Source organism: Lacerta agilis, chromosome 7, assembly GCF_009819535.1.
Source record: "Lacerta agilis isolate rLacAgi1 chromosome 7, rLacAgi1.pri, whole genome shotgun sequence".
Lineage (NCBI taxonomy): Eukaryota > Metazoa > Chordata > Lepidosauria > Squamata > Lacertidae > Lacerta > Lacerta agilis.
This window is the reverse complement of record NC_046318.1, coordinates 64,955,335-64,973,805: the sequence shown is the minus strand read 5'-3', so window position 1 is coordinate 64,973,805 and position 18,471 is coordinate 64,955,335. Positions and strand designations below refer to the sequence as shown.

The window sequence follows — 18,471 nt, the reverse complement described above, 5'->3', positions numbered from 1 at the left end:
GAAATCAGAGCACACAGAAACACCGTTTACCTTCTCACCACAGCAGTACCTATTTATCTATTTGCACTGGTGTGCTTTCGAACTGCTAGGTTGGCAGGAGCTGGGACAGAGCAACAGGAGCACACTCCGTCATGGGGATTCGAATCGCCAACCTTCTAATCAACAAGCCCAAGAGGTTCAGTGGTTTAGACCACAGCGCCACCTTTGTCACACAATGCTAGGAAGCACTGGAACGATATCAAACCTCTTCAAAGCTGCAACCTCAAGCCTTGCTGGATAAAGAAGAGTGATTTTAGAAACTATTCACCCAATCACTTCATTCTCGCCAAATGATTCCAGGGTGCAATCCACTTTAAGCGCGGTTTTTTATTTAAAAAATATATTTTCTGAACCTGGCTCATTTGCCACTGTGTAGACGTCAAGACTCTGAAGTTCCTGATTGTAATTAGCGGCCGGGGAGCCAGACACTTGATGGGATGGAGGATTTACGAGGAGTAAGATGAGATCAGCTTCACATGTAATTCTTTCTCCTGCTCCCTCCAGTTGTCTGATATAGAAACCAGCAGTACAGCTGTTCAGACCAGGGCATATTGGAAATTCAGTGAAATAAAAGGAAGAACACCCAATTGTTCTGATGGTCTTGGTTTCAGCTTAAAAATAAGATGCTATTGAGCCCGACCACCGATCCATCTAGCACAATACTGACTAAGCTGACTGTCAGCAAGTCTCAAAATTCCAGACTGGGGTCTCTCCCAGCTCTAACCAGAGATGCTGGGGATTGAACTTGGAACCTTTCACATGCAAAGCTGATGCCCTATTACTGAGCTACAGAGTCTGTCCCCATAAAAACCTGCCAAAATGAAGCAAAAGTATAAAAGTGCATTTGCCCATAGTTTGGAAGGGACCCCCCCCAAGCCATTTAATCCCTCTCTTTGCTTCAAGGCAGGGCTGGGCAGTTCTAAGTCCCCAACACTAAGGCATTCAGTGTTAAATAAGCACTTTGTTCATCACCATAGACTGCAATGATATGAAGGATTTAGGCACCCATCGCCCTGTAGCGATGATCTCCCAGCTTGACACCAAAGCCTCTATTACGCAGCCATGTAATTCCGGCCTGCATCCCGCTGCCTTGCACTTTGCGTTACTATTTAAGTTGGTGCCAAATCTGTGAATAAACAAGCTACCCTTTCTGTAGCATTTTATTCTCACTTAGCAGGTACACAAAGTGGGGCATAAGCCAGTGGGAACCATGTGAAGATCTTATGGATTCAAGATGCTAATGCAGGTGGCGTTGGGGAGGCGTCACAGCACAAATTCCGCATTAACAGAGGCTCTTCCCTGCTGAGTTTTGAATGGCTGAACCTTTGAATGCTAATATTTGTCATGCTCCGTTAGTCATCTGCGTATTATCTTAATCATTCCAAGTCCTGAGCACGCTAACGTTGGAAGTAATTTTTGCAGGAATCTCATAAGCGCACATGCTGCTCACAGCAGCTTTCTTTATTTCTTTTTTTCCTATTACTTGACACCATTATGCACCTGGGACTATGCTTGGAGGCTATTAATTACATCAACTGTGTCAAAATCAAATCTGTTTGTAGTCAGGAGCCCATAGAATCACAGGATTTTTTAGAGTTGTAAGGAAGGACGGAGGATAAAATCAATTCAGTTTGCATTTAAAGCCGAATTCAGCACATTTGCATTTCCTGAAACAGTGTGAGAACTGGAACTCATCCATCCTTCTCTGAATAGCCTTTGGAAAGAGTCTCCCAGATGATTTGCAAAATTAGATATAGATGCATCTTAAGAACAACAAAAGAAGAGACTGCTGGATCAGGCCAATGGCCCATCTAGTCCAGTATCCTGTCCCCACAGTACCCAACCAGACACACCTGTGGGAAACCCTTAAGCCAGATCCAAGCACACACGCGTTCTCCCTTTCTGTGGTCTCCAGCAACTGGTATCTGGATGCATTGCCACCTCCAGCTGTGGAGGCAGACACATCACCATTATGGCTTGTAGTCGTCAATGGCCTCCTCCTCCATGAATTTGTCCAGTCCTCTTTTAGAATCACCTTCAATATGTGCCTCATATTTTAGCTGCACCTGGTACTGCGGCAAAGCACTACTGGCACTGTTCCTGGAGGCAGTATGCTTCCAAATTCCAGTTGCTAGAACCACAGGAGAGGCAAGTGCTGTTGTGCTCAGGTCCTGCTTTGGTCCTGGTTCCCATAGGAATCTGGGTGGCCACTGTGAGAATAGGATGCTGGACCAGATGGGCCTTTGGCCTGATCCAAAAGGACTCTTCGTTTTGTTCGTAGCTGGCAGTCAGAACTAGGGCTGGGTGGTTTATCGATATATTGTCCAAAGCTGGTTTGAAGTCCATATTGTGGTATTAGTTTCATAGTTTTTGACATAGCAATATATTGCGAATCATGATGTGTGTTAGGGCTGGGCGATATATTGTCCACAACTGGTTTCAAGTCCATTTCATGATATTGGTTTCATATTTTTTGACCTAGCAATATATTGCGATTCATGGGGCAGGGAGGGGGTGATGAAAAAATCACAAAGTGGGGAAAACCGTGAAGCCGGCCAGTGCATCTACATAGCTCCATCTTTATTTCAGGCACTGTGATATATCAGTATATTGCAATGTTTAGCTGGTGATATCAGGATGTTGAAAACCAGATATCGCTCAGCCCTAGTCAGAACCTTCAGAGGTTCACGGGTCTTAAGTTACAAGAGCAAGGGTAGGCAACCTAAGGCCCGTGGGCTGGATTTGGCCCAATCACCTTCTCAATCTGGCCCGTGGATGGTCCGGGAATCAGCGTGTTTTTACATGACCAAAATGTGTGCTTTTATTTAAAATGCATCTCTGGGTTATTTGTGGGGCATAGGAATTCATTCATTTTTTCTTCAAAATATAGTCCAGCCCACCACATGGTCTAAGGGATGGTGGACCGACCCACGGCTGAAAAAGGTTGCTGACCCCTGTATAAGAGGGTGAAACCTGCTGAAAGCATTTTTCCTACCCTTGGTTAAATTTGCAGGTGTGCTCATTCTGATAAAGTTGCCACAGGGCATCCCTGAGTGTTAAAATCCTCTTTTTTATCTGTCCACGAGACAGAAGGACAGAAGGCACAGTAGTTAAGATACTGCAGATAAATAGACATGAAGGATTGCAATTGTTTTTAAGAGTAGAATAGATCAGATCTTTTTTTTTTTAAAGACCATAATAAGTGACAAAAAAAACCACCCCACCCCCACTATTAATTCTATCCTACTCCCTTGCAATAGATTTATGTTAAACTGACTCAGTGTTGTGGCTGATGTTTCCTTGACAACCTACTTAACGCTATTTAAAGCATTACAAAACAGCCTATCATCTTAAGATAATAATAAATAACTGTTCTCCAGAAAGTGCAAGGGCATCGAGGGCAGTAGGAATAACACGGAGAGGAAGCAAATCTCAGAACCGCACCTGCCTAATGCGGCAGAGTCAAACACAGGGAGGCATTTGTTTTGCAAATAGATTGTGCGCATATGACTGCCCTTTTAAAAAGAGAGCCTATGTGATCACAATGTATACTATGATGCATGCTCCTACAGGTTCTGGGCTTGGCTACTGCAACATGCTTGACGCGGGGTTGAAGACCACTTGGAAGCATGGGCTAGCACAAAACGTTATAGCAGGCCTGCCGCTAAATGTCATGATGGGAGTGAGGAGAGGCATTGTTGCCACACTGTTGTCTTGGCTGCAGCAGCGATGCCACTCAGGAGGACTGGGATGGGGCAGGGGAAGCAGCAGGTACAGGTGTGATTGCATCTTTGCGCACCATTGGCTGGTTCTAAGTTCTATGTGGCTAGGGACCCACACGTACGAATATTTCTCTCTTACATCAGATTTCCCACTTACTTAATCACACCAGACTTCATTTCAGTTGTTCTGAACAAACACCTGCAGCCAGAAAGGAGAGCCTATGCAGTCATGGCTGCCAGAGTATGGAATAACATGCCTCTGGAATTAAGGAGTTGTTCCTCTTTCCATAGAAAAAGGCCTTTCTTTTTCATTATGCTTTTCTGGTTTCTCCCTACAGCAGCTTTTCTGGCAGGCTGATATATTTCTGAATTGTTTTATAATGCTTCAAATTTATTTACTTATTTTTGGTAATTTTAATTTCTCTCTGTGTGTGCACTGCGAGCTGCTCTGAAGACTTGCTACAAGAGCAAGATATAAATTTTATTTATTTATTAAACTCGTATGCCGCCCTTCATCCAAAGATCACAGGGCGGTCCACAACATAAAAATACAAAATGGCAACACAAAATACGTAATAAAACAAAAACAATAACCAATAACCAATGTTTTGTTGAAATAGTTTCAAAAAAATAAGCAAGCAAACAAATATATTGGATCCACCATTCATTCTCTCTCCCTCTCTCCTTGAGATGCTTGGGAGAAAGACAGGATTGTGAGGGTAATAATTAAAATAAATGTCCCTTATTCACATGTTGCAGCTTATGCGGCCCTTTATTGTCCTCGATGGAGGTGAGTGAAAGAGCTGGCTGTAATTTGTATTTCGTACTGTAATTAACCCACACTGGGACCCTTATGGTGAAGGACGGGTAAGGAATCTTGCACAGAAATAAAGTTGGCATGGATTTTGTTTTTAGACCAGATGTACACTTTGTGACAAATAACTGCCTGGGAATCAGCTGTGTTTTGGGTATAGCTGGTGGGAACGACTGAGAGTATGCGGGAAAGTGCTAAGGATGGGTTTGGCAGATGTGTTGGTAGCCGGGTGTATCTATCTCCTCGGCTGTTTTGATTTAACTGCGAATGAGGTCTTAATCTGTGGTTTTTGTGTGTGTATTTTTTGCATTCGAATCCTGCTTGTCATTTCCCCTCCCCTCCTAAGATAGCATTTTGCTTCCTTGTTAAACATGCTGCTTCAGGTATGGGTCTTTACTGTACCTTGCATTTCGCAACATTTATGCATTTACGTTGTGAACGGCTCAGAGATAACACCCTGCACTCAGAACGGTAAAGAAGTATATCGAAATGATTTAAAGAGAGAAAGAAATCTTTAAAAGTTTTGTCTTTGTTTATCAAAACAAAGAGCATTCTCATACAATGCCACTAGATGGCATAAACAGACTTATGGAGGTAAAACAGGTACATTCAAAATTGGGCCCCTGGCCTGCCAGAGACTCCACTATCCACTACGGTGACTCCTAGCGAAATGGAGAGCCCTCCAGACCCCCTGGATCCAAGGTCACAGCAATGCTTCTGAACTGGGTGTCAATGCAGTTGGGAAAGCATCAGATTGACATGCTCCAAAACGGACCCTGATTCTGCCAAGGCAACAGTATTCTGCAGCCAGTTGCAGTTTACAAATGCTCCTCAAAGTCTGCATGCTGCAACAGTCTAACCTGGATGTACCAGAGCACGTAGGACAGGGGGCAGATCTGCCTTCCCAAGAAAATGGAGCAGTTGGTGCACCAGCTGAAACTGCGCAAAGGGACAGCTGAGCATCCGGGGGGCCAGAGGACTTGAGAAGGACTCCCACACTGCACACTCGGTTCTTCGGAGGAAGCACTGTCCAGAGGAAGAGGAGAAATTTCCCCGTCTCTCTGCCACAAGTCGAGTCATGTTTTAAGAGCATCTGGTCTGCTGGAATACCCGCTGTCTTGTGCACTTAAGGATTTGACCTGAAAACTCTCAGCTTAAGGCTGCTAATGTGAGTGAGAATATAACTGCACATTATGGGGGAGGAAAACGTAGGACATTCTAGGATGGTTTCTGTGTAAATTCACAGCTGTTTGCTGTCCTGGCCTCTCAGCTTAATGAACATAAGAATGCAAGGATAGACTGCTGGATCAGACCAATGGCTCATCTAGTCCTCACAGTGACCAGAGCACTCTCCCCTCCTGTGGTTTCCAGCAACTAGTATTTAAAAGTATGGCTAGTAGCCATTGACAGCCCTCTCCCCCACAAATTTGTATGACCCTTCTAGTGATGCATGGCTCAGAGGAACAGGTGGGAAGTTAGTGGAGGTTCTGACAGCAGCAGGTAACCGGGGCCTTCAATGGGACACTTTTGGAACTGAAAGCCGTTTGGACAAAGAGCATCACATCACTTCTGTGTCTTACATAAGCTTCCAGTCTGATCTTTACCATTTTTACTGAGAAATAAGCCACATTGAATTCATTGGAATTTACTTCCTATGAACTTTGCTTAGCACAGGAGCCCACTGGCAGGTGTGGAAACCTATTTAAGCCCAAAGGCCAAGATAAACTCATGGGCAACCTTCCAGTGCTTGCATGTCAATGGTGGGTGTGGCCAGAGGCAAAGTGGGTGGAGCAAGAGATGGGACCTTTTACCTTTGTGCAGTAGGCTGTACTGCAGAAACACAGAATCCAGAGGTTTACACACACACACACACACACACACCCCTTCCATCCAGGTAAGTAAGAGGCCTGGAGAAGAGGCCTGAGAATCTGAGTTCCAACCTGTTATGCTAGATACGGTGGTAAATAGTAGTAAATATCTGATGATACTCCATTTCACCATTGGTCCTGATTTACGCAGCCCCATTGCAGATAAGAGTTGAGCTTTAATTGTTGTTCATGACTGTTTGCTCTCAGGGACCACTTCACTGGGACTGCCAGATATTGTTGGACTACAAATCCATCATCAGTTGCTCAGTTGGTGGGGTGCTTCAATTCGTGGTGTTTTTGCTGAAAAAATTCTGCAAAAACTGTTGCCAGACTTTGGTACTGCTTTGGAGTGAATTGGACAACGTTAGGTTTTGAGCTAATAACCATGACCCCAGGTTTGAGTAGGAATTGCTCAGTTAGTGGGGCACTGCAAAACACTGAGTTTTCACTGCAAATCACTACCCCCCCCCCCCAAAAAAAAACCTTCAAAACTTTGGCACAGGTTTGGAGAGGATCCCAAATTGTGGGGTTCATAGTTAATTTTCCTATCATCTTTGTCCATTAGCCATGCTGGCTGAGGTTGATGGGAGTTGCAGTCAACAACATTTGCGAGGCCACAGGTTCCCCATTCCAGTTATAAACTATATTTTATTGCTATGTTCTTTAAGGCAATACTGCCCAGAAAAGTTATCAGCTCCCGATCACTAGGCTATGGATAAAAATAAGCCAATAACAACAGGCTGCAGAATGTTACAGGTAGAAGCAATCCTTAGCCACTTGCTGCCTCAGGCCAGTGTTTGCATGGGTGACCACATATATCCTATTTTAAGTCTCAGTGAGCTATCCAGGCTCCAGGTTTGATAAGGGTAACATTTTAACTACCCCTGTGCTCTTTTCTCCTACTTTTAAGATGGCTTTGATTAGATCTGTCAACACTCATTTCCTTCTCCCCAACCATGAAATGTGAAGTATCAATTAAACGGATAGATAGTCAAAGTGATGAATATGTATAATTCAAAGGGCTCAGCTCCTTGTCGTCTGTAGGTCACTCCTGATGGGGCCCATGCTCTTAAGATCTTTCTTCCCTGCCTTCCCCTCATTACTTTTCAAAAACCAGCAAACTGGGTGTGTGTGGGGGGGAGCCCCTACTCACGCCTTTGAAATTTACTGAGCTTTTGAGCAGGCAGCTGTATCTTCAGATTACTGCAAATATTTGACCTTTACAAATGATAATTACAATACAGCACTTAAAATTCTTTGCTCCGATATATATTTTTAAAGGTTGCTAATAACGTTGATAAGGAAGGAAGGAAGATCTGGCTGTTTGCACAGCACACTTTTTTTTTTTTTGCCTGTTCCCACTAATATCCTTATATCGAGGTTAGAGGACTTGGGTAAAGGTAAAAAGGCTAAGGGACCCCTGACAGTTAAGTCCAGTCATGAACGACTCTGGGGTTGCGGTGCTCATCTCACTTTACTGGCCAAGGGAGCCGGCGTTTCTCCGCAGATAGCTTCCGGATCATGTGGCCAGCATGACTAAGCCGCTTCTGGTGAATCAGAGCAGCGCACGGAAACGCTGTTTACCTTCCCGCCGGAGCGGTACCTATTTATCTACTTGCACTTGATGTGCTTTCAAACTGCTAGGTTGGCAGTATTAAACACCAAGACCAGACCAGACTAGACCAGAGCCAATGATGTTGTGTGGCCTGGTGAGAGTCCAGAGGAAAACACAGAAAGGCCTACTCCCAGGCCTGAGGCTGTCTTAGATTGTATGGCTTTCTTCATCTATCTCCCCCCCCCCCCCCCGTTTTGCAATGATTTTGTTATATTTTTATAATCGTGGACGCCAAAAGAAGCCAGGAATAAAGCAGCTTCCCAAGACATTCTAGGAAGTTAAAATGGTGGCCAAACTAAAAAGTAGAAGGAAACAGCAACAAAAGTAAAGGAAAATGAATGCAATGAAACAAATGTACAAATAAATGAACAAATGAGGTCTCTGATGACTAAAATAATTGTTAAACGAACAAAAAAAAAGTCTTGCTCACCCCTCTCCTCTTTTCAGCACTGAGTAACGTATCATCTTACCTTGTCACAAAAAACCTTGATCTGGCAGAAGGCACGATGGATGGGTTTATTGCTGCGATTATTGTAGCTGTATGTGTCAATCTGAATCATCAATGGAAGCCCCTTGACTCCTTTCTGAGAAGAGAAGTCTGTGCTCAGGCAGTTCACTGTGATGAAAATCTGATTTGGAGAAGAAGAAGAAGAAAGTTAAAAGTTAAACTGGTTACAGAAGTGGTTGTTATCCATGAAGAGAATTCAATGGATCAAGTCCTGCCTCTATTTAATATTGAAACTTCCACTTGCAGCACCATTTGAGAAATCTATCCCTGCTCAACAGAGGTTTGGAATTACTGTTTTAAGGGTTTTCCCAACAGTGAAGTGATTTGACGCTATTCAGCTCAACTCACATGCTCACATGTGTGATGCATTAGAATCAATAAAAGAATATTACTAGAAGAATTGGCTGACTCACTCAAATCAATATGTGAAATCCCCACCTTTTCCCACAACCATTTCCTGATCACTCACCACTGTGGGAACAGTCACCACATGCAGTAGTGCTTTTCTGTGAAGTTATTAAAAGGTGCAACTTTTTTAAAGGCCCAAACTCTAAGCCCCATAGCATTTTGGCTACTTTCCACAATTATTTGCCTGCTCACTTCTGCCCTGCAAATGCCCCTCCTCTTCCTGTGAGTCTTTTGCATTAGGCCATTTGCCATGCTTTTACTTTCTTTTTTTTTTCTTTTTTTTTTATAAGAATTTATTGGCATTTTTCCATAACAACATATACCCACACCCACACCTACAATTAAACAAATGCAAAACAAATATAACAAATACAGACAATGTCAAGTATTCTTATAGCATCTTTCTAGAAAAAAAAAAAATTTCTATTTCCATATCTTGACCATTGACTTCCCCTGCCTTTTCACCTTCGATTTGATATCCTTAATCTAATTTTATAACCATTTCTCCTGAAAAAAGAAAAAAAAATTAAATTCAATTATATAATTACATTCGATTATCTCTTCGACATTTTACTGAGAATGCATCATAATAATACCTCGTTATAATTCTTCTTGATTTAATCTTATCTATTTCTTATCTTAATCTACATCTTAATCTTAGTCCTCTTAATCCATAAACTTAATCCACTTAAATTCACTTTACTTATACTCCACATTCACAGATCTTCACAAATCATTCGTTTCAAATCTATTTCTTCTATCCTTAAGATTGCTGCTAATAACATAAAAACTCAAAATATCTCCTTTCATGTTCAAATAAAAATATAACAAAATATTGTTGACAGTGTTCACCCTCCAATTTCAGATTACCATCTCAGGCTACTTTAAGTTTTATTTAATGCTTCACCCCACACCCCCTCTGTCCATTATTCTTCTCCTAGTGGCATCGGCACTGAACATCCATGTAGCTTCTCTCTCCCAACGTCCACAGATCCAGGCACGGTCCAAACCTCTCCTTGCCACGAGTTCAGAGGTGTCCATCTCATCATCTCTCAGCTTCTTCGGTTCTTTGTAGCATTCCTTTTCTTCTTGTAGATACCTTAATTCTCTGTCCCTGGCCTCCGAGCTCACACCTCGGGGACTGGATATAAAAAATCTTGACGTCGCCTTGGGGCTGCCACCCCCAAAAAGCGAATTTCTTCTCCGAAGTAGCTCACTCATTTCTCTCCATCTTTCCATCCACCCTCTCAGCTCATTGGCAAGGCATTCTTCCAAAGTGTCAAAAATTTTAGAAGCCTCCTCTGTGGGCAGTTGGTTCCCTTTCAGACCCCCACACAAGACTTTGACTTTTCTATAGAGCAGTTCCACCTTCAAGGCAGTGAGTCTCTGTTCATCCGTTAGTCCAGAGTTCAATACCAGTTCAAGGACGAAGCCCAGCATACTGGCAGAGGAGGAGGAAGTGGGTGTTATATTTCTACTCCTCTCTTTGTTCGTCGCCATTTTTCTAAGCTGGAGCGCAAATACCGCAACTTTAAATGGAGATATTTTCCTCTAGTTAGCTTCCCGAAAAAAAAGTTTTTCAGTCTCATGTGTCAATTTTAAATCCTTTGTAACCAGTTCGGTAGCAGTAATCACTCAAATTGGTTACATTCTTCAGCTCGAAGGGAGGGAGGCAGGCTGCCTTTCCCCTTCCCCCCGGATCGTTCCAAAAGCACGATTTCTAATCCAATTCTTTACTCACGACCACCGGGTTCCTTTAGCTCCATTCTTCACAGGTAGAACTTAGACGCTCACCGCGGGCTTTGTCGCCGCATTTGCATCCCGGTTGGGGCATGTCCCCGAAGCCCGGCTCCGGTTGTCCCTTCACCCCCACTCCCCCTTTACAGGGGGAGCGAGGGAAGGGTTCGGAGCCTCCGCGGGCGCTGCCGGGGAGCCCAGGGTGCGGGACACTCTTCCCGCACCCCAACCGGAGCCGCGCGCTGCGGTAGCGCGGCTCCTAACCCCCGGGATGGACAAGGCGCTTCGGACCCGAAGCAGCCTTCGACCACCCGGCGATGGCGTCGCCGCCGGAAGTCCTGCCATGCTTTTACTTTCTCTGTGGTTCCCTCTTTTTTTTTCTTTCAACTTCATGTCTCCATCGTTTCCTCAGGTCCCAACATCTCAACCCACCATGTACACAGCCCCATACTCTTTTTTTTTTTTATATAGCCACCTTCCCAAATGACGACTCTTCCCATCATTCCCCACAACAGATTGTAGCACCACCCTGTGGGCCTTCCTCATTAGTTTATCTTGTTTTGTTTTTTCAAAGCTTGATTTCTGGGTGAAGAGAGTACATACAGTGGTACCTTGATTTAAGAACAGCTTAGTTTATGAACAACTTGGATTAAAACGCTGCAAACCGGGAAGTATGTGTTTTGGTTTGTGAACTTTGCCTTGGAAGCAGAACATGTTTCACTTCTTGTTGAGTGTGTTCCATTTGTAAATTGAGTCCCCAGCTGCTATGGGAAAGCACGCCTTGGTTTAAGAACACTTTGGTTTAAGAACGGACTTCCAGAACGGATTAAGTTAGTAAACCAAGATACCACTGTATTTGTGTATTTTGTGTGTGTGTGTGTGTGAGAGAGAGAGAGAGAGAGAGAGAGAGAAATGAGGTTGTGTGTGACTTCATGTGTATGAATGGGTGTGTTTGTGTTATCCAGGCTTCCTCAACCTCGGCCCTCCAGATGTTTTTAGCCTACAACTCTCATGATCCCTAGCTAGCAGGACCAGTGGTCAGGAATGATGAGAACTGTAGTCTCAAAACATCTGGTGGGCCGAGGTTGAGGAAGCCTGGTGTTATCTGTGGGCTGTATGCAGAGGTGAATTCAGAGAAGCACGAAGGCACGAAGGCACACCGGGCACGAAGTGAGCAGAATGGAAGGTGAGGGGTGAAGAGGCACCAAATTTTGGCATTGCACAGGGCGCCACTGAAATTTAAGACTCCAAGGTCTGCCACTGCTGTATGTGGGTATTTTGTGTGTGTGTGTGTGTGTATAGATAGATGTGTAAGAATACATGCACATGTGTATATGTGTAAGACAGTGTGGGTGTGTTGTTGGGTAGCTGTGGTCTAAACCACAGAGCCTAGGGCTTGTCGATCAGAAGGTTGGCAGTTCGAATCCTCGCGACAGGGTGAGCTCCCGTTGCTCGGTCCCTGCTCCTGCCAACCTAGCAGTTCAAAAGCATGTCAAAGTGCAAGTAGATAAATGGGTACCACTCTGGCGGGAAGGTAAATGGCATTTCCATGCGCTGCTCTGGTTTGCCAGAAGCGGCTTAGTCATGCTGGCCACATGACCCGGAACCTGTATGCCGGCTCCCTCAGCCAATAAAGCGAGATGAGCGCCGCAACCCCAGAGTAGTCTGCGACTGGACCTAATGGTCAGAGGTCCCTTTACCTTTACCTTACCACTGGTATGTGGGCTACTTCTGATAAGGCTACACACCTTCTGGCTGTCAATGTAATCTCCTCAAATGACAGTATTCTGAACTCACTGATCTAAACCCTTTCTTTAAGAAGTCCGCTGTGCTGAGGAAGGCTTATAGTTCAGTGGTAGAGCACACACCTTGGTCTCAAGGTCTAAGCCCTGGCATGTCCAGGGAAGGCTGGAAAAGACTCCTGTCTGAATAGCCCTGGAGTTGCCAGTCTACAATACTGAGCTAGAAGGACCAATGGTCAGATTCAATGTAGGATGGCTTCCTACTTTCTCCAGTGGGCCTTATGGTGACACTGCCAATGGCTAAGAATACTAGCAATACACAGAATTATGCAAAGACTTAAGAAAACCCTCTGATTCCACTCATAATTTTTCCCTATGCAATGACAGTTGTTCAGAAAATGAAAGAGGAAGGGCTAATGGGAAAAGATGGGGGTGGGAGGGTGGGAAGGAAGACAAAAAAGAGGAAGAAGAAGAAGACAGACCACAGGGAGATTATAGCTCATATGCCTTACAGGGAGAATTTAACAGCATTCATCTGATTACAGAAGTCGATGTTACTGTCCAGGTTTTTTATGATGCAGCCGTCTCAGCTTGTTTGCTAGACTGAGCTAATAGCACAGCAGCATTTCTGTACCTGATGGTATCACAACGCTGCGCTTGCAAACAATACAGTTGAACTTTAACTGATGTGAGGGAAGTGGTCTTGGAGAAATCCGCTTTAGTGGGACGTGCAAAATGGATTCCATTTCCTGCCTTAACGTAAGCCTTGTCCAGGGATTTTCTGCATGGAAGATGCACTTTTGAAGAAGGTGGGCAGCAAGACTGTCCCGTCCCCGTCCCCCCACATCCTGCATTTCACTGAGCAGGCCCCCTGGTTGTCTGCATAGGGAAAATGAAGGAGCAGCTTTCAAGTGGCTGGAACACTGTGAGGCCATCCAGTGGGCGTGGCCAGTGCCCCAAGGGATGTTGGGCCAGCACATCCCTGCTGCCCTCCTCTCCACACATAGGGTTGCATGCATGCAGAATGGAGCTACACAGAGGTGGGGACTTTTCTTCCCCCAGTCCAAGGACCACAATCCATCCAGAGGGAAACTTTCGGGTGGCTAGAATGCAAAGGTGAGCAGAGCAAGTACTATGACGTTTACCTTTCTACAGCAGGCTACATTTCTACATGCCAAAGCCAGAGGTTTAAAGATGCACGCACATGATGTCTGTTCAACCTCCATCAGACAAGCAAGAGGCATTCTCCCAGTACTTTCAAACCAGTGAAAAGGCGCTTAAGGAGACCATGGTGCAGGAAAAGGAGATATGGCTGGGGAAGGGTCCTGGCCTTGGAAGGGTCCTGAGCACTAACAAGAAAATTCAAGCAAGAAACTTTCAAATAGCGGCCCTGAGCTTGGAAAAACAGGATACAAACCAGTTAGATAAATAAATTCAGCTGCAGCAAAATTATATTGATGGAGAACCGGAGATAGCAGAGTGATGGTAATTGATGACTACAAAAGGCCATCATTTTAGAAGATGGAATATCATCCTCTTGACACCATAATAGATCAAACCTCTTTAGCAATCAATAATTTTAAGCTTATGGCAAGCCCCTACACACACACACACACACACAGAGAGAGAGAGAGAGAGAGAGAGAGAGAGAGAGGCAAAATCTGTTGTATCAGTATTAATGCTGTTATTCTACATTATAAGAACTGGGTTAGAATTAAGGGAGATCAGTGACTTTTGCAAGGTTTTATGCCTCGGTACACTACCCGGTACATGCGGGTGGCGCTGTGGGTTAAACCACAGAGCCTAGGGGTTGCTGATCAGAAGGTCGGCGGTTCGAATCCATGCAATGGGGTGAGCTCCTGTTGCTCAATCCCAGCTCCTGCCCACCTAGCAGTTCGAAAGCATGTCAAAGTACAAGTAGATAAATAGATACCGCTCCGGCGGGAAGGTAAATGGCGTTTCCGTGCGCTGCTCTGGTTCGCCAGAAGTGGCTTTGTCATGCTGGCCACATGACCCGGAAGCTGTACGGCGGCTTCCTTGGCCAGTAACGCGAGATCAGTGCCACAACCCCAGAGTCAGACACGACTGGACCTAATGGTCAAGGGTCCCTTTACCTTTTTACACTGCCTAATTAGCCTCCTTTAGAAACAGTGGGGAGGGAGGGGGCTTTTAACTTGAAAAGGCTGTTCACAAGAATGTGACAATGAAGCTATAAAATATGCTTTGAGTGTGCTTTTAGTTTTAATATAGCTTCATGGCCAAGATGACATCAATGCTCTATCACTTTTGCTTCTGAAAGATGACTGATGCTCAATTATCTAGATTCTCAGGAGCCTTTCAGGGATGTCTCAGAGCATCATTTATTCTCATGCTTCTGAAATCTGCTCTAGGTAGAAGGGCACTTTGATGCCACAGTGACAGATGCTCCGGAATAAGGGAGGCTGGATGGAAGGTGGCAGAGATTACAACAACCAAACATCAACAGAGAAAGATGTACCTCTGGTTGCAAAATACAGCCAATGAATAATTACGTGCCTTTGATAAAATTCTTTCCACTCACTATTCCACAGCAAATTGCGCCTGATCTAGTGAACACTTATGATCTGTGGAATAATAACACAGTGGTCGTTGGGAATGGCCCACAATGGGCAGAGAGGAGAGAAGTAGTCTATCCAGCAGCCATAGTAGAGAATGCAGACATGTTTTCACCAGAATTTTCCTCTGCAGGGAAATGCATGGACTCCTTCCTACTATATGAGGAAAGAAAACAATATGGGGCACTGGGAAAGCCTGAGTGCATATTGGTACAGAAATAGACACCCAGCTGCAATACTTTTGCTATGGCATCATCACTGGGTTGGGTCAGGTATAGATTATAATAGAACATAGGCATTAGGAACCTAGGAAGTTGTATTGTACAGTCTGACTATTGGTCCAGCTACTTAATTTTGTCCAGTAAGCATTGTAGCTGTTCTACAGGGTCTCATCCCTACCTAGAGATATCAGGGATTGAACCAAGGGCCATCCTGCTCCACCCCAAACTTCAACCGATGGATCCAAAACTCTGGCCTGAAGTAGTCATACATGCTCAGGCTCAAAGAGGAATAGCTGAGGGCTTCTACATGGAGAAGCATCCCATGCAGTGACAGAAGAAGGGGACTACCAGAGGACTTTTCCCTAAAGGCAAGTCTGCTGCAAGTTGCAAGCCTTAAAGTTACACTGCACAGCTTCATCTCTTTTCCTTCGAAAGCAGATACTACAAGACAACATGATGACAAGTGTTGGTATCTAATCTGCAGAAGAGAGATAGTCAAAAGTTGTATGCGGGTAATTTCGACTCTCAAGCGTCAATACCCAAGCTCCATTGCCTCAGGGCTTGGCACTAATTAGAGAGATAAAGGTAGGCAGCAAGTTTGCTGGCATTTGAAAAAGGAAAAAAAAACACCAAGAAAACAGAGACAATGTGTACAGATGGGAGAAGAGATAGGTTGGATTTTGGCACGGGGCACTGCAGATATATGATCACAGGGCAGAGTGGGAGAGAGATCCACATATACTTATCTCTTGTGTGCGAAAATGCAGGCAGCTCGATTTAGAATCTAAACTGTATAAAAGTCTTAAGATTTAAATGGCAGGGAAATAGCAATAGGCCTTAGGTTTGCTTAGGCAATCTCCCATCCTCATTTGCAATTCTTAAATATAAAACGGGCCCTGAAAATTCGTATTATCAGCAGCAATACCTTATCAGTTGAAACATGGCACTTCCCCAATCTGTGCCGTGCATAACTTACTGATAGAAAGAGCAGGTAGAGGCTAGGGTAGCCACATGTTATTTAATAATCATACTTTTTGTATTTGAGACACATTAATATACTGGTTTTTATCTGCTCTCCACAGAGGCTGTATGTGATATGAATCAGGGTGATATTAATGGGGATTTAGGGTGATATTACTCGCAGCAGACCCATTCAAATGAATGTGCCAAACTTAAGTCATGTTTGTTCATCTCAGTGGTTCTACTCTGATCACCACTCTTAGAACAGTGTTTCCCAACCTTGTGCCTCCAGCTGTTTTGTTTCCAGATGTCAGCTTAGCAAGGAATGACTCGCATACCAAAACTGATGTGGAAGCCACTGTCAGAAGTAAAAAAAAGAAACTAGGAAATGTTTTGACAGACTTGCTTTGCTTTCTCATTCAGAAAATCTCAGTGTTCCCACATTCACTGAAACAAGCTGAAACCTATGGAAGTTGGTAGCATCAGAAATATGGACAGAAATATTACAACACACAAACAGTTTCATGTTTGATTTATTACAGTCACAGATGCTATTCGGAGGATTACATTTTTGACAGCATGCCACGTTTAACAATAAATATAAAAACTCTGAACTGAAAGTGGTTTTTCCCCACTTTCAGAATTTTTCTAGCCAGAGTGTCTCCTACCTCAGTCTTAAAAAAAATAATTATAGGCCTTCAGTTATAATGATAATAAAAAAACACCTTAAACACAACCCTTTTGCTTATTTTCTTAAATCAACAATCAGCTGCTTAAAAAATGTAGAAAATACATAAGGCCTAAATGGTCTGGTGTAGCAAATTCCTGAGATAAATTTGAGACTAGGTTTCTAGTAGCTACCGTTTGGAAACATAGGAATCCGCTGTTTACCAAAGGCGACCATTTATCCATCTAGCACAGTATTTTATTCTCTGGCTTCCAGTGGCACATCGCTTGCTGTTTGCAGGAGCTCGTCTCTCCCAAGCCAAAGCAACCGTCTCCCAGCAGGGGTGTTGCTGCCACTTACTTGGAGGACAGGGGAAAGATGGGGGGGGGCTGTGTGAGTGTGCCGCTAAGAGCACTTGACCCACTTCTAAGGTCCAGCTCTGAGGGCCTTCTGGCGTTTCCCTCACTGTGAGAAGTGAGATTGCAGGGAACCAGGCAGAGGGCCTTCTCAGTAGTGGCACCTGCCCCGTGGAATGCCCTCCTATCAGATGTCAAGGAAATGTTTATTACTACCTGACTTTTAGATGACACCTGAAGGCAGCCCTGTTTAGGGATGTTTTTAATGTTAGATGTTTTATTGTGCTTTTAATTCTTTTGGGAGCTGCCAAGAAATGGTGGGGTATAAATAAATTGTTTGTTGATGTTGTTGTTGTTATATTCTGCCTAACCACCCTCCTCCAGCAAGTAGCAATGGTGTGCCTGCCAGCAGATTGCCACTACAGGCAAGATATTCCTGGCTATTTCATCTGGGACCTTCTTCACACTTCATGAACCTGGGACCTTCTTCATGCTTAAAACAGGAAGGAACTGGATAGCCCATCACCTGTTCCAATGTTGTTGTTGTTGTTGTTGTTGTTTTAAAGGAGAAGCGGTATCATCTGTATAACAATTATTTATTGTTACAGGGCATCTGATCAGCTCCAAAAGTACAATTGCATAGGACAGCATGGTCAGGCACAAGATGCTTTATCTATCTTTTCTCCTAAAAGGAATGACTCTGTTCAGAGTTCAAGCCAGCCATTGCCTCTAAGCAGGGCATTACATTACACAGAGACACATGTTGCATTTTCCTGACATTACCAGTTGAAACGATCAGCTGGATTTGTCTTGGTCTTGAATCAACGACTGGGCCATTTCTCAGGTTCCGGACAAGGACTAAAACAGACTAAGATGGATGTTGGGCGGAATTGCTGTGAAACTGAAGTAGCCTCCTCCTCAAACTAGTTTTACAGAAATGTGTTGATGCTGTATATTTCATCTGTAGTAAGCTATCCTACTGGAGTTGTTTTTCAGGATGAGGGGGTGGAAAAGGAGGATTTGGCAGGTCGTGATATTTATTTAACTGTTCTTATGGAATTCTTTAGGTTTGTTTTTTGCAACTTCTTTCTTAAAATAAAATTATGATGATGCTGATCAGCTAGCAGGCAGTGTAAAAGGCTTCAGCCTTGTAACCTGGAGAACCACTGTCAGGCAGAAAATAGAATTCAAAGATAGACGGACAAATAGTCTGATGTGGC

At 44.1% G+C, this 18,471-nt stretch overlaps 1 protein-coding gene across 3 annotated transcripts in view; it reads right to left on the bottom strand.

Moving 5' to 3' along the window:
* The window catches only part of GRHL2 (grainyhead like transcription factor 2), a 72,573-nt gene that overhangs the window by 18,612 nt on the left and 35,490 nt on the right, over nucleotides 1-18,471 (bottom strand). For all 3 annotated transcript variants that reach the window (XM_033155683.1, XM_033155681.1, XM_033155682.1), the window contains exon 9: nucleotides 8,529-8,687. In XM_033155683.1, the coding sequence (XP_033011574.1) occupies nucleotides 8,529-8,687 (159 nt within the window). The remainder of the gene's footprint in view (nucleotides 1-8,528; nucleotides 8,688-18,471) is intronic.